Source organism: Rhinoderma darwinii, chromosome 2, assembly GCF_050947455.1.
Source record: "Rhinoderma darwinii isolate aRhiDar2 chromosome 2, aRhiDar2.hap1, whole genome shotgun sequence".
Lineage (NCBI taxonomy): Eukaryota > Metazoa > Chordata > Amphibia > Anura > Rhinodermatidae > Rhinoderma > Rhinoderma darwinii.
The window spans coordinates 360,678,939-360,694,164 of NC_134688.1; the positions used below are offsets into that span (position 1 = coordinate 360,678,939).

General features: G+C 41.9%; 1 protein-coding gene across 3 annotated transcripts in view; it reads right to left on the reverse strand.

The window, feature by feature from the left end:
- Window positions 1-13,202, reverse strand: part of MAGI3 (membrane associated guanylate kinase, WW and PDZ domain containing 3) — a 272,283-nt gene extending 259,081 nt beyond the window's left edge. For all 3 annotated transcript variants that reach the window (XM_075853845.1, XM_075853844.1, XM_075853846.1), the window contains exon 1: window positions 11,498-13,202. In XM_075853845.1, coding sequence (XP_075709960.1) covers window positions 11,498-11,801 — 304 coding nt within the window. In that variant the 5' untranslated portion in view covers window positions 11,802-13,202. The remainder of the gene's footprint in view (window positions 1-11,497) is intronic.
- Window positions 13,203-15,226: the final 2,024 nt, after the last annotated feature.

Genomic DNA, 15,226 nt, shown 5'->3' on the forward strand with positions numbered 1-15,226 from the left:
TCAGAGGGACATGTCGCCATGGCTACGTAAGTATGAAATTTTTTTTATGTGCTGTTTTCCGCAGTAGACATTCCGGCCAAAAAGTACAGTACTTCGGTCGGAATTCCCTGCAGCGCCCAGGGCGGATACGCTGTGTGCTTTTACGCAGTGTATCTGCCCTGTGTGAACATAGACTAAATCCGCAGGTGAAACCGCTGCGGAAAATCTGCAGAAATATGCACAGCAAAAACCCACTATTTGCTGAAGGAAATGTCAATTTTTTAATAAAGAATTATAAAATAAAGCGCAGACCGCAGATTACGGCTCTCCGGGATCCAAACTACCATATAGGGATGAGCACACTCCAGGAACTTGACGATTTATTTCGGCAGCAAAGCTGCGCTAATCTTCTTTATAAATATAAATATGTATTCTTGGGTGTCTATCGTTTCTATTTCTTCATACTTCCAGACACTGCCATCTGCTTAGCCGGTGTATCACATGCCTGATATTATAGCTGCAATTACTCAGGCATGCCAGCATGAAACTCATGAATAATATTTCTAGTCAGCAATTAAAATGTTAAGAGTCAGATTTGTTTGACAGCTCTACTGATCTGTGACGGTACGGAGACGTTTAGCTCAAATCGGAGTTTCTAGATTTAAACCGTTAGTTATATGCAATGATGTTCTCCTCCTGAACAGACAACTGAATCTAACATATTCCGGGGCTGTTATTACTGTCAAACGCAACAGACTTCTAAATGAGAGGAGCAGTTTCCAAACATTCGGGGCTGTTTTATGTATTATTACACCACTGACGGATCAGGTATATCCTCTCTATAATACTAAACTTCTGTGGCTGAAATGCGCTTACGTAAGGCAGCGAGTAACCTTGACCCGGTAAAGGGTACGTGCCGCAGCAAGGAAATGACAGCCGTTTAGAAACCACAGTATTGTCTTTTTGAAGTTCAGCAGGGAAGAAGTCTCTGTCTTCCAAGTCATCTGACTCAGAGATGTCCAGGGACAAGTCAGTTCAGCGAGGACTTCTTCCCTGGACTGGACCTACACTAAAATAGTGGTAGGCAACCTACTGAAGTACCAGGGAAGTCGAGTAATAGACAGGCCATTAAACCAACTGCTGTGAAAACCAACTACATAACTGGTAGTATGTTTTATCTAAAGGAGCGGGTCTGTATCCAAGCAATTCTTTCTATATAGTATAGTGTCTTCAGAAAGAAAGCATGTCTACAAGGGACGGAGGTGACTGCGGATTAGGCCAGCCACTAGGGTGCCCCGAAGAATAAGCAGTCTAGTCATTCTCCGTTTTAAAGTAGTCCCTGGTGATAAACTTTCCAAGTACCGGTCTAACATTGCAGTTCACATACCTCATGTTGCATCAAAAACACAGCCTAGGTTAAGTTGTATGTTATTAGAAAAACATGAATTCCTTCTTGCAGAAACAGCGCCACACTTGTCTATGGGATGTGTCAGATATTGCAGCTTGGGTCTGGAAGAGCGCAGTCATGTTTTTTTAATGTCCTTTAACTGGAATTGCTATTCTGTTATACCGGTCACTTAATGTGCATGTATGATTTTTTTTTTTTTGGGGAAAAAAAATAAAATATAAACAACAACAACAACAACAACAACAACAACAATATACCCATTGAGTGTTAAACCAAGAAGCACAAAGAACATCCAGCTAACTTCTTCTTAACCTGGAGTTTGAGTGCTTTTAACCACTTCCACCATTTTTTCTGAAAGGGACATGTGGGTGGTGCATGGGAAAGAAAGCCATGTTAGGCGATTTCGCTAAAATTGTGGCAATATGAGTCATTTTGCCTGCCACGTGAGACCCCCAGTGCTCTCCTATCAGTGTTTCAGAGAGCACTCTGATTTAACCCTCTATGATTAATAAGTCCCTGTTTCAGGTGCTTCAAAGAACACCTAAATAGTTGCCTATTAATAAAACTTCAATATAGAAATAAATATTTTCTGTATAAAAGGAGAAAAAAAAATGGAAAAAAATCTAGCAGAAATGGGAAGGTTATGTGTTATGTTGACAGAGAACACAGATTCGCACAACAGGAATGCAATCTGACAAGCAGGTCTATGAGGCTGATGCATTATTAGAATTTGTTTTGACTGTACATATGGGAAGGAGGAGAGGGGGAGGGAAGGATAAATATTGCTCCCTGCTGATCTTCCACAAATGAAACACACACACACACACACACACACATATATATATATGTATATATAAATAAAAAGACACATTCAGCAGCAATTATATGGCGAGACTTGAAAACCTAAAGATGTGGCAGAGCTGAAATTGCTACTGCAGCATTTGTATATAACAGTGGGGGTTTTATATTGGGCAACAGGCAAACCCCAACTGTGTAATGTTAGGGTATGATCACACGGCAAACAAAAAAACGGCCATAAAATATGAAGCTGTTTTCAAGCGAAAACAGACCCTGATTTTCAGCAGTTATTTAAGCAACTAGCGTTTTTTACGGCCGGTTTTGGAGCGGTTTTTCTATCAAGTCAATGAAAAACAGCTCAAGACATGCACTTTTTAACGGGGCGCTTTTTTTACGTGCCATTTTTAAAAACGGCCTCGTAAAAAAACGCACCATGTGAACAAAACGCAGTTTTTCCCATTGAAATCAATGGGCAGATGTTTTTTTAGGCGTTCAGCCCCCGTATTTTTAGCAGTTTTTCAGGGCGTTTACGGCCCGAAAAACCGCTAAAGATAGGTTGTGTGAACATAAAGTTAAACTCAGCTCTGCTAATTCTGTATGGTCATGCAGGGGGATATCTCCTTGTTTTCATTTACCTATTGAGCTGCCAGCAAAACAAATTGCGTGTCCCTCCTTTAAAATATAGACGGCTGAAATAACCACAAGATTTTCCACCATGGTGAATTGCACAATATAGGGAGTTTCTGATTTCGAGATTTTCTCTGACCTACCCGAATAGTCAGGCCATACTACGGCTCATGTACGAGCAGACCAAGTCATCCTTGATCAGCTCTCTCTATCTCTGAATAGGTAACATTAGGGATTGGGGTCAGCCTTGTGACTTCAAAAGGTTAAAAAAAACAACTATTACATAAGTCTTCTACACAACACAAGCTGCTATGACACTATGGGAAGGAATGTATTTTCTTTTTGTTGCAGTCATCTACACAAAAGACCTAACCGCTTGTAGACGGATGGTGGAAAAAGTGACAATTAAGGTCATGTACCAAACAGTATGGGTATGTTCACACGGGCTATTTTCAGCCGTTTTTCGGGCGGCTGAAAAATTGGAAACAGAACGCCTACAAACATCTGCCCATTGATTTCAATGCGAAATACGGCGTTCTTTTCCAACGGGGCGTTATTGTACGCCTCATTTTCAAATAGCGGCGCATAAAAAACACTCCGTAAAAAAGTGCATGTCACTTCTTGAGCCATTTTTCATTGACTCAATAAAAAAACAGCTCCAAAAATGGCCGTAAAAACCGCCGCAAATAAACGCTAGTTGCTTAAAAAACGGCTGAAAATCATGAGCGGCAGTCCCCTTTAAACAGCTCCGTATTTTCAGCCATATTTTGTTAAGCGTGTGAACATACCCTAATGCTCTCCAAGGGTTAATTGGAGCTTTTAGGAAAGTCTGTTCAAACATACTGCTTTGTTGTAGCGGTAATAGGATTCCTAGAAAGGTGGGACATATGTTTCTACAGGGACTGGTGCAGACTACTGAAGTACTTGCTGTGCTCCACGTATCAAACCAGAATATCTACCTAATGATCAAATGTATTTCTTATTGGGATGTTTCTACTAACCAAGTTATGGAGGCTGATCGGCCAACTTTAGCAACAGTGAAAGGATCTTTGGGCAGGTTATGGCTATGCAGCTGGTCAATAAAAGTGATGGAAGAATTATTTCCTAGCAACTCTACAAAAACCTAGTTCATATGAGAAAGATTATGAGAAAATAGCTGAATTAAAAAATAAATAAAAAAAATCATGCACAGTCCTGCTCCCCGTTGTGTTTTTGGTAATCCTAAGGCCTCATGCACACGACTGCAGCCATGTGCACCGACGTGATTTTCGGGTCGGCCAGCCATGGAGTGTCAGCCTCGAGCCGCCCGCAAATCGCGGGCTGTGCACATGGCCGCGGCCATTATTTTCAATGAGCCCGGACCGCAGAACACGGCCGTAATAAGGCTCGCCCGTTCTTTCTGCGGTCCGGGGCCATGCACGGACCGTGGAAACCACGGTCATGTGAATGGCCCCATAGGAATTAATGGGGCCGCAATTCTCCTGTGGATTTTCGGGGAAGTTGAGGTCGCAAAAGCATGTTCGTGTGCATGGGGCCTAAGGCTAGGTTCACACTGCTTTTATGTCCTGTTTAACGTATTACTCGGGAAAAGATCTCAACATATATGTTAACTACAGGCTATGACGAATTACTAAAGTGCCAGGTATTCATCACTTATAGACTAATATGGAATCGGTTTAACGGATAGATTGTGAGCCTATGGGTGACAGATGCCACTATTAGGCAACATTGCACACATTGCGGAATTTGATGCGGAAAATCCACATCAAAACCGCAGATAACCGGAGGTGATTACACAGGTAAAACCCAGACTTTATACTGCATTTTTTTTATGCGTTTTTAGGTGTGAATTTTATATATAAAAAAAAGCGTGCAGATTTTATGCTGCCAATTTTGGTGCCATATTTTTTGTCACAATTATGAGACAGAAACGCATGATAAATTGACATGCCGCGGATTTCAAAATCTGCACCGCAGGTCAATTTATGTGCGGTAAAATTCTGCAACGTGTGAATGAGATTACTTGTGGTGTGATTTACTTTGTTGGCGCTGTTTTACGCTGCGGATTTGCCTCAAGAAATCTGCATGTAACACGCATTGTGTGCATGTAGCCTTAGGCATCCATTTAACGTATTAGTCAAACATAATGGCATCCATTTAACGGATAAGTCATGAAAAGTTATATAAGAGCCCATGATGTAACCGTTAGGGCTTATTCACGCGAACCTTGAATACGTATGTGTGATGGCCATTAAAACAACGGCCGTCACACGGACGCATGTATTTTATTGGTGCCGTTCACACGGACGTTGTTTCAACAAACCGTGTGAAGGGTCCATTGAAGAATAGAACATGTCCTATTTACGTCCATTTTCACGGATCACTCCATAGACAAGTCTATGGGGATCCGTGAAAACAGGTCCCAAACGGGTGAAACTCGGATGTGAAATATGGCCGTTAAGCCATTAAACAGACGCCTGTGACGGATACTATACTTTGGCTTCCATCACCCATAGGCTTATATGGTATCCGTTTAACAAAGTCATTTTACTTTACAGGATACTACAGGAAGAAGTAGCGCAGTCTGCTACGCTATTCCATTGTACTTTTTTTTTGCAGTATACGGACATATACTGGACAGACTGGTTCCAAACGTACGCTCTTTTGGGCTCCCTCTGACTAATGGACCCATATGGTCACGTTGGAGTGGAGGACAAAACCGCAGTGTGACCCCAGCCTTACTCTTTAGGGATCATGCACAGCCGAGCCACCTGCACACAGCCCATACAGGCTCCGTCGGTTGCTATGAATAAGGAAGATAAACATACAGAATCTGATGGAGCGTGCAAGTCTTTTTTTTATGTCGGATACATATGGAATTCAACAGAAAAAAAAACAAAAAACAAAAAAAAAAACACCAAATGAAATGCATGAGACCTTATACCCAAAACACTTATTGAACACAAATAAATGAGATGGATCAGGTGCAAATGTCGGCTAGTATGGTTAACAAAAATCTTGCAATTAATCTTAAATTATAGAATCCACACACCAGTCAGTGATCTGTCCAAGGTTACACGAAGTAAACATTGGAACTTGAACTAGAATCTCCAGTCAATGCTTCAGTTACACAATCAAATATTTTACTACAGAGATAAATCATTCTTCAATATGACAATTGCCATGGGGAAGGTACACAAACAGCGCTAGATTTATGTACAGAAGTGTCCAGGCAAGGGTTACTCCTCCAGATGTCACTAGCTGAACATGACCCATTTTAAGCCGATTACCATGACCACTGCATGTGCGTGATATTATATATATTTCTTCTGTCTCGGGGCCACATTTAAATGGGCTGGCAAACTCATGGGAAAAATTATCATTTTGCTTCAGAAGCCGTGTCTGATAGAATAGATTGAAGCTTATATCAAACTGTATTATGGCTTCAGACTACTTCCACAGTGTAATACAGTGCCAAGAGACTTCTATGTAGCCCCACTATCTCTGTATGCCTCCGATAGAGAGGTATACAGAGGTTTTTTCTGTTTTCCATATAAATTTGATAGAAAAAAAAACAAACAGTGCAGGTATTCTACCCTAGAAATATGGCTTCTAAATGGAGGTATCACACGGCAGCACATGGAGTGCCTACAGCTAAGAAGTCATAGGGACTCTGTGTGCCTCTGTACAGCCACACAGAATGTGAATGAGGCCTTGCGTGCGTGCGTGCGTGTTTGTATAACACTAGGCAGATTTTTTTATGCTTATAATCCATTCTACTTGTTGTAGAAAAGCTGTTTCAAATGGGGTTCGAGGGATTATGGTGGGCATCGCTGCCAGCTGTTATAGTTGGCATTTGTAAACAAAGTTTCACTTTTATATTTATTGGCGCTTTAAACCATTTTTCACATAAAGACTGCTTCCCATATGATTGATTTCCTATCCAGCTGACTGCACTGAACACTACTCTACCTGCTCCTGTCACAGTAGCTGCTATTTAATTCAGAATTGCCAGCATTTTATTTTAGACGCACTGCAGACATCAGTAGTTGGATGTCACAAGGAGGCATTCATACTCAAAGTGGGCATACCCAGCAAATGCCAACCAAATCATTCACCCAAATAGCAAAGAAAACAAACCTCCTAAAACAGTGCGACGTATACACTCCGCAGGACACAGCTTCAGAAACACAAAACCTGTGGGAATTTACAATCGTGTATTATCTCAGTGACAATCTAATGCACAAAAATGTACCCCAGCTGCATCTACACTTCAAAGACAGCAGGGCTCATGTAGCTTATGTTTACAGTGGAAAACTGGAGCAAGTACATTAGAAGATAGAATGCTGGAAATGTGTGCAGAAATATTAATGTACTGGACTATTACCCAGCATCTAGATAGATCTTTCTTTCTCTAGCATGATTTCCAGTCTGTTCTATCTGAATAACCACTTTCCTTCCCTATGGACTTCTGCTGCTGGGGCACCCTATGATCAGCTGTGGGACAATCTAGAACTCATAGCTACATTGACGTAAATGGAGAGTCCACCGATTTCAATGGATGTGCCGCATCCTCCACAGCTCCATGCACTGGCCAAGTCCGGTTTTAAATGGCTGTAATACGGCTGCAATTTGATATCCATATTATGGCTGCAACACCTTGGTCCCCACGGATCCACTAAATAGAACAAAGATCATCCTAGTACCCTTTGCTGATCCAAGTTCTGTTGAGTATAACCAGGGATTGTCATGGTGTTGCAATTTTAATGTAGATGCTAAACTGGTCTAATAGAGGGCGGTCCTAAAAAGGGAACTATATTACCCCGAAATTCGCAAAAAGTTGTCCTTTTTAAGGGAAAAAGGTATATGGAGGTATTACTGAGCAGTTGAAGCATTGTGCATTTGCATCCACATATTACACCAGTCATGCATTGCAAAATTGTGTTTTATAGGTACGACACACTACAAAAACCATTGTGTAGTACATAGCACACTACTCATACAAGATACCTAATAATCTCAACCATGTAGTAAGCGGACATTCATGGATCACACCACAGTGAACATTTAACCAACCTTAAAACTACAACTTTTCACATCAGGGGACTTAATTTAATTAAAAAAACGATGCCCTACTGTGGTTTGGAGGCCCCAGAATCCACCATAGGATACCTGTATATATAGTCATCTTCATGCGACATTGACAGACTGAAGAAACAACACAAAAACCTTCCTATAACAGGCAGAAAGCATGGTAATGGCTGACCTCAATCCCTAACAAGAAAGGATGGGGGGAAAAAAAAGGCATTAAACTCAATTACTTGGCTCCCATTTCTGCTGGAATGTCTGCCCTCGGGATGTAATGACTACATTATAGGGCAGGTAAAGGGTCAGTATACTGGACACCCACCAATTTTTTTCCCCTCAAGACAAACAATGTACTCCGCACATGGACAAAACCCCACTAACAACCAAATGTATACCTAGAAAGAAGACTATTTGTAACTTATTGGATGTTTGGCTGGAGAGGGGGAGCAAAGGTTCTTGTTCAGATCGGTTATCATAGTCAAGGTCAGAGATTAGTGCACGGAAAGTCTGCCTTTATTACTCAAGTCGTGTCAAGGTACAAGAGCAGCAAGCAAGAGAGAATATGCACATTTCAAGTTGTCCGAGCACATTCCGTAAAATAAAAAATGATTAACAAATTTGGGCTTTTGTTACCCATCTTCCTCAAGTCCTCATCAGCAAATCAGACTATTTATGCAGCAGTATAAAAGTGGATTAAGTAGCACTACATACATAACTAGGAAAACTTGACATCCAGGAGTCTGGGAAAGTTGGCGGACAGGCTCTGGAATCCTTCATGGACATACCTGTGTATATAACTGTATATGAAACAGATCACAGTATTCACATAATGATCTTCCCTGGTATTTTGCAATCACACACATCTATCTATACACGTGCACACATTTTATTCTCTCCCTGATACTGTCAGATTTCACGGGCACAGATTAGCATGACACTGGCAAAATCAGTACAACCCGACCAACTAGTTCTTTGGCCACCTCTGGCTACACAAGCATGGGAAGAGTTCATCGCCCGCCAGCCACTAGCAAAGGTCATACAGTATTGAAAGCCTGGCATGAATTTACACCTTTTATAAGTTCTACTTTACTGGTTGTTCTCATCAATGGTCAGGCTCAATAGCCATAAAACTTATTTTATTAGACAGTCGTTAAATACATATTAGAAATAACCTATTATATCCGCATAGATAAATTTGGTATAAAAATGGAAACAACTTATCAGGATATCCAGGCTCCAGTGCGGAGAAGTGGCAGCCATTCTGTTCTCTCTCTGGTGCTGGGGAGCCAATGGCAGGGCATATGAATATAAACGTCTAGAGAATGTGTGAGTGACACATACTGATCTCTGTGAGAACGTGCAGATCTGGAAGTGTCACTCGCTGGTCACAGCCTGTGTTGCTAAGCCAGGGTCCAAACATGTTTAAGCCAGGAGTGGATTCAAAAGGAAGGACTTAGGCCCCGTGCACACAACTGTAAAATCACCACTAATTACGCTCCGTAATTACGGGCCCATTCATTTCTATGGCCGACGGACACCTTCCCGTATGTCTACGGGAAGGTGTCCGTGCCGTAGAAACCGGCCGAAAAAAATAGGACATGTCCTATTTTTTAATATTACGGACCGTGCTCCTATACTTTATAATGGGAGCATGGCTCGTAAAAACGGCCAGCTGCCCGTGGCCGGCCGTGCCCATAATTACGGGCACGGTCGTGTGCTTGGGGTCTTATACCTTTCATTCCAGTTGTATCCGCTGCTCCTGGCTTTGGCACAATAAACTGCACCACAAATTTAATGTGTGATTCCAGTATAACGCCAGGATCACACACAATGTTTTGATGGCATTTTTGGCTACGTTTTTTGAGCCAAAGCCACAAGTGGATCCAAAAGGAAGAGAAGGTGTATAAAAAAACAAAAAATTAAAAAACATATAAAGAGACTGATCAATTCCTTTTTTTATGTCCACTCCTGCGTTTGTGCGCGCACGCACACACGCACTGGTAAACGGCCATTATACGGATACGCAATACGGACAGATGAGGCCCCATGCACACGACCATGTCCATAATCACGGTCGGCCACGGATAGAGGTCCGCACTTGCGGACAGCGCTCCCATTATAAAGCATGGGAGCACGGTCCGTAAAATAGACAAATAGGACAGGTGCATGGGGCCTCACAGATTAAAATGCATCAGTAGATCAGTATTACGGTCTTCTAGGCAGAAAATTTATCTACACGAGACTTTAAAAAAACGGATGAAAAACTGATGATATACTGATGCAATACAGATTACATACCGATGCATCCTTATTTTAATCACCATCCATAAACTTCAATGCTGCATTTTTAAAATAGACGCCCATGTGAATAGTATTGTTTAGCATTAGTTCCGTATTATGGACAGAAAAAGAAAAAAAAGGATAGAATACTGATGAAGAATACGCTTGTGTGAAAGCAGCTTAACTGCTCATCCTAGTCTTGCTGGTTCAGGACTATAATTCTAAAACAACCTGAGTCACCATAGGAAAAAGGGGGAAGGTTTAACTGTAGAAGACAATTATTTATAACTGCCATGAGTGGTTGTCACCCACCATCTGTTACCCAAGAGAAAAACACAAGAGCCTATATTTCAAGGTAATATTTTCAGATTATAAATATCGGCTTGGAAATGACCATGGACCAATGTTGGCCTTAGTATTCCCAAACCAAGGAACAGGAACTTTCACCTCAAATTAACCCAGGACCACACAGGTTCTCATGATGTCTTGTAAGTAGCATAAAATCCTATAATATGTGAAGAGACAATAATATTCAAAGTAGAAAAGAGTATTTTAATAAGAACATTTTAAATTATTAGGTAAATCTATGGCCAACGCCGAAGGGTTTAGCTACTTTACTGAGAACTGTATGTCCTGAATTCAAGGAATCAGTTGAGGTCTCAACCCATGGATGATATTCTCTACAACATGTCAGCAGATACCGAAAAGTGGAGATACCCTTGAAGTACCCCAAATACAACATATTTACAGCTTCAAAATATGGCCTACCAGTCATTTCATTTTAAGGCAGTGTATATGGAGCGTCAGAGACTTATTAACTACAAACTCTAAGACTCACAGACAGATGGTGACTGCTAAGGGTTTCAAGTGGTTGTCATTGTGGATGTTGCTGTAGAAAGAACGGCTTTGCACCCACAATAATCCCAAGGATAAGATTCTCACTTCATAAAGACACCCACGCACAGTAAAGTCACTGAAGGGACTAAAGATCCGTGACTTTATTTTACAAAGCAGAGATTACTGTGGATGGTATTATAAGAAGTTGCATCAAATATGGAATTGCTGACAGCTACATTTTCCATGGAAGGGTAAATGGGGTTAGATAATTGTTACTGATCACAAACGTGGAAAAAAAATTTGTATTCGAAACTGTTACATATATAGAACTGCTGTATAAAAATCAACATAACCAAAGCCAGAAACATAAGCGAATAGGAATGTCCAAGCATTACAGAAAATCCTGATATGGGCTCAGTGCCCGGCACATTAACCCAGGCAGTCTCCAAAGAAAAAAAATAAATTGCAGAAGGCACTTACCAGGTTTGACGGTCTTTAGACGGATGGGCTCCCTGAAGTGCCTGATCACTGCCAGCGTATCACGGTGTGTAAGGCCACTGACTGGCGTTCCATTCACTTCCAAAAGTACATCCCCTTGGCTGGGTACCTTGCCCGCAATATAGCTTGCAGCATCCTCTCTGAGGCGGCACAGGTAAGGGAACTCTCCATGCTCAGCACCCCCGCGGATCTCCAAGAGGGCACTGGGATCGCCCCCCATCCCGGATAACCCGCATTCCTGCACTTTGCTCAGCCAGTGCTTCTTTTTTTTCAGCGTTTTGGACATGGTGCCGCATACGGGAGATGGGCACTAAACTCTCCTCTAAAACAATTAGTGTACAAATCAAACAATGCAAAAATAAAAACTACAAAATTAAAATTAAGACATTAAAATCTCCAAAATGACTACTACAGAAAAAAAAGACAATATACACATTCACTAAAAATGACGATAACGCCTAGAATCGGAATATCTGATTAATTTACAGTTGACATCAGTGACAACATATCTGACAGCTCAGCATATACCTAACCAGAAAAAGATCACTCAATGACAACTGTCACAACAGCAGCAATGAAAACGAACACTCAGAACTCCCCAACTCAGACACCCCACAATGATGAAGAAAACCGCACATTACACAGAGAGATCACAATCCAATAAAACAAGATCTCCAGACATGGGAGACTATACCTACAAGGATGGATCCCGCTGTCTGATAGCAAAGATAAAAAGCAAAGAAAAATCAATACATCTTCCTACTTGGGGAGAAAAGAATCAAAGCAATACAAAAAAAAACAAAAAACACCAACAAAACTATTTTCCAAAATACAACAAATAAAACAAATCACTAGTACAACACAAGCATCGGGACTACACAGACAGAATAGAGCAAGTATAGCGGATATGTACCTACTGGGGAGTTGTAGTCAAATATAGAAAACAGCCAACTAGATATATTTACAGAAACAATGTAACAACCAAAACAACGGCAATTAACCCTTACATGGCCAGCACTAACCAGCTACCCTACAATACCTATGGGGTCACAATTTTCACATACAAAGCAGCAACTAATCCAGGACCCAGCCTATGAAGTTGCTCTAGCGATCATGTAATTCTGTGACATTGGGCAGCTTGTACACAGATACCAGACTTATTAACCCATTAATGGACACATGATAGGAAACTGAAGACAGCGATAAACAATAAGTGGCTCAGGCTGCAGTTTAATAACAAGACAAGCAACTATACATAAGGAATAATATACGATCTGCACAAATCGCACTGTACAGTCCTAATATATACTATGGATTGACAGCGTCTGACAAGGTTTAACCCTAGACTGTCCTCCCTTGCACTGCAGGCTGTATTATGAGGCTCCCTCAGGTGACGGGCTTGAAAGTTCTGCGGGAGAAGTTCGCCTGGGATGGGGCAAAGAGAGGGGGTGTGCCAGGAAGCAGCCTGTCACTGGTATCCGTGCACATGGAACGAGTCCCTGTTGAATGCGGTGGCGCAGGAGAGAAGCGGGAATCCTCTTCACAGACGGGCTGGTGCCACTACCCGGTGACTCCCCAGGTATCACCCCCCGCTGCTTATTCTGCTGCAATCCTACCGCTCTACGTCCGGATGCTGCCTCGATGAAGACTAACAGGGGACTGTGAGCTAGAGAGGGTGCGCAACTCAGCGCTGACTAGAACCACGCCCGTATTCCACTCTAGCCCCGCCCTATTCTCGGCACCGTACATACTATACTTCGTAGTCCACACCTTCTCGTATCTGGCATCGCCCACATTCCAATGCTAGGCACGCCTACGTCTAATTTAACTCATAACACTCCCTTTTTAGCGTGACGTTGAATGCTCTAGAGTTTTTTAAGCGATGCGTCGCTGCCGGAGCGGGGGCGTGGCAACTGGATCTGACACCGCCCTCCTCCAGGAATTGATTCTGTGGCTGAGCTTCTTTTCCTTGACTCGACACGCTGCTCCGCCTGCTGGGAGGAGTCTACAAAGGCCCCGGTAGATATACTCCGTCTGTGAGGCGAATATTGCATACTGTAATCTGAGACGTAGTTGTGCGCTTCGGGAGATGCGGTCCAGTCATGCGAGGTTAACCCGTTAACGACCAGACCTGTATGGGTGTTAATGACCAAGCCATTTTTTCATCCTCACATTCCATAACAGCCATAACGTTTTTATTTTTTCCATCGCTGCAGCTGTATGAGGGCTTGTTTTTTGCGGGACGAGTTGTATTTTTGAATAGCACTATTTTTGGGAATTTATTGATTAGCTTTTATTAGTTTTTGTTTTGGAATGGAATGCAAAAAATCAGCAATTCTGCCATTGTTTTTTTCGTTGCTTACATGCGTGCGGTAAAAATAACACTACGGGTCGATACAAATGCAGCGATACCAAATATGTATCATTTTTTTTTAACGTTTTAGTACTTTTGCACAATGACACGTTTTATCGAAAAAAGTCATTTTTGTGTCGCCATATTCTGAGAGCCATAATTTCTTTATTTTTTCACTGATGCAGCCGTGCGACGGCTTGTTTTTTTTGCGGGATGAGTTGCAGTTTTAATTGTTTCCAATTTGGAGTAAATATAATTTATTGACTCATTTTTATAATATTCTTTGGGGGATTCAAAAACAAAAACAACAGATCTGCTGTTGTTTTTTGTTTTTTTTAACGCCATGTGCCCTGCCGTATAAATAATAAATTATCTTCATTATACAGGTTGTTCCGATTGCGGCAGGACCTAATATGTATTTGTTTTTTTAAGGTGAACTGTTTAAAAATATGTTTTTGCTGAAAAAAGGGTTTCATCTTTTATTTTTTTTTAGGGGGTACTTTTTAATCCTTTGATCGCTTGTATAATCCTCTGGAATAAATAGTATTCCAAAGCGTTATTGTCTGTTATTGTAACACTGGCAGGCGACCTATTAGGTCTAATGGGTAATTACCGATGGTAACCCATCTGAGCATCACAATTGTGTCAAGGGGCGGCGAAAAGCTGACCGAGGGAGCCCCCTACCTCTGTCAAACAACTTAGATGACCACTTCATCGAAGGGGTTAAACTGCCGGGATCTGAGTTATCCCAGTGGTTGCGGTAATAGACGGACTGAGTATAACAGTACCCATGAGTAGTTTCCCCGAGATCAGAATGACAAATATATCTGTCAGGATGCGGGAAATATCACCCGTTCGTGATGGATATATCCGTCAATTGTCGATAAGGGGTTAAACGTCGTTAACGTGAGACAACATTGGTTTGTGTCATTTTTATAGTCATTTTGAGGAAACCGTGAACCCGAGAGAACCGTTACAAGCATTAACATGACGAAAATAAATTACATTGTGACTTTTATTTACCAGTTTATGTGAAAATTAGGGTAAGGACACACTTGGCAGCCGAGTCGCGGGTAAAAACCACAGACCCCTTATTTAATTCAGGCCCCAGATCAGACCCCCAAAAATTTTATTGTGACCCCTTTTTACTTTCCTCTACTCGCTTCCGGCTTCTCTTCACTTTAGGCCACCACTGTAATGTCCGTGGCCGCAGACCGCAGACTCCTCTCATCCTGCCGACGCCTTCTTTCCCGGGGATGCCATCACATGCGGCCGTCCTGGTCTGCAGTGACCACTAAGGTGTGCACGCGTGAGCTCAGTCCCGGCCTTAAAGGGCCAGTACGCACACATGTTTAGAA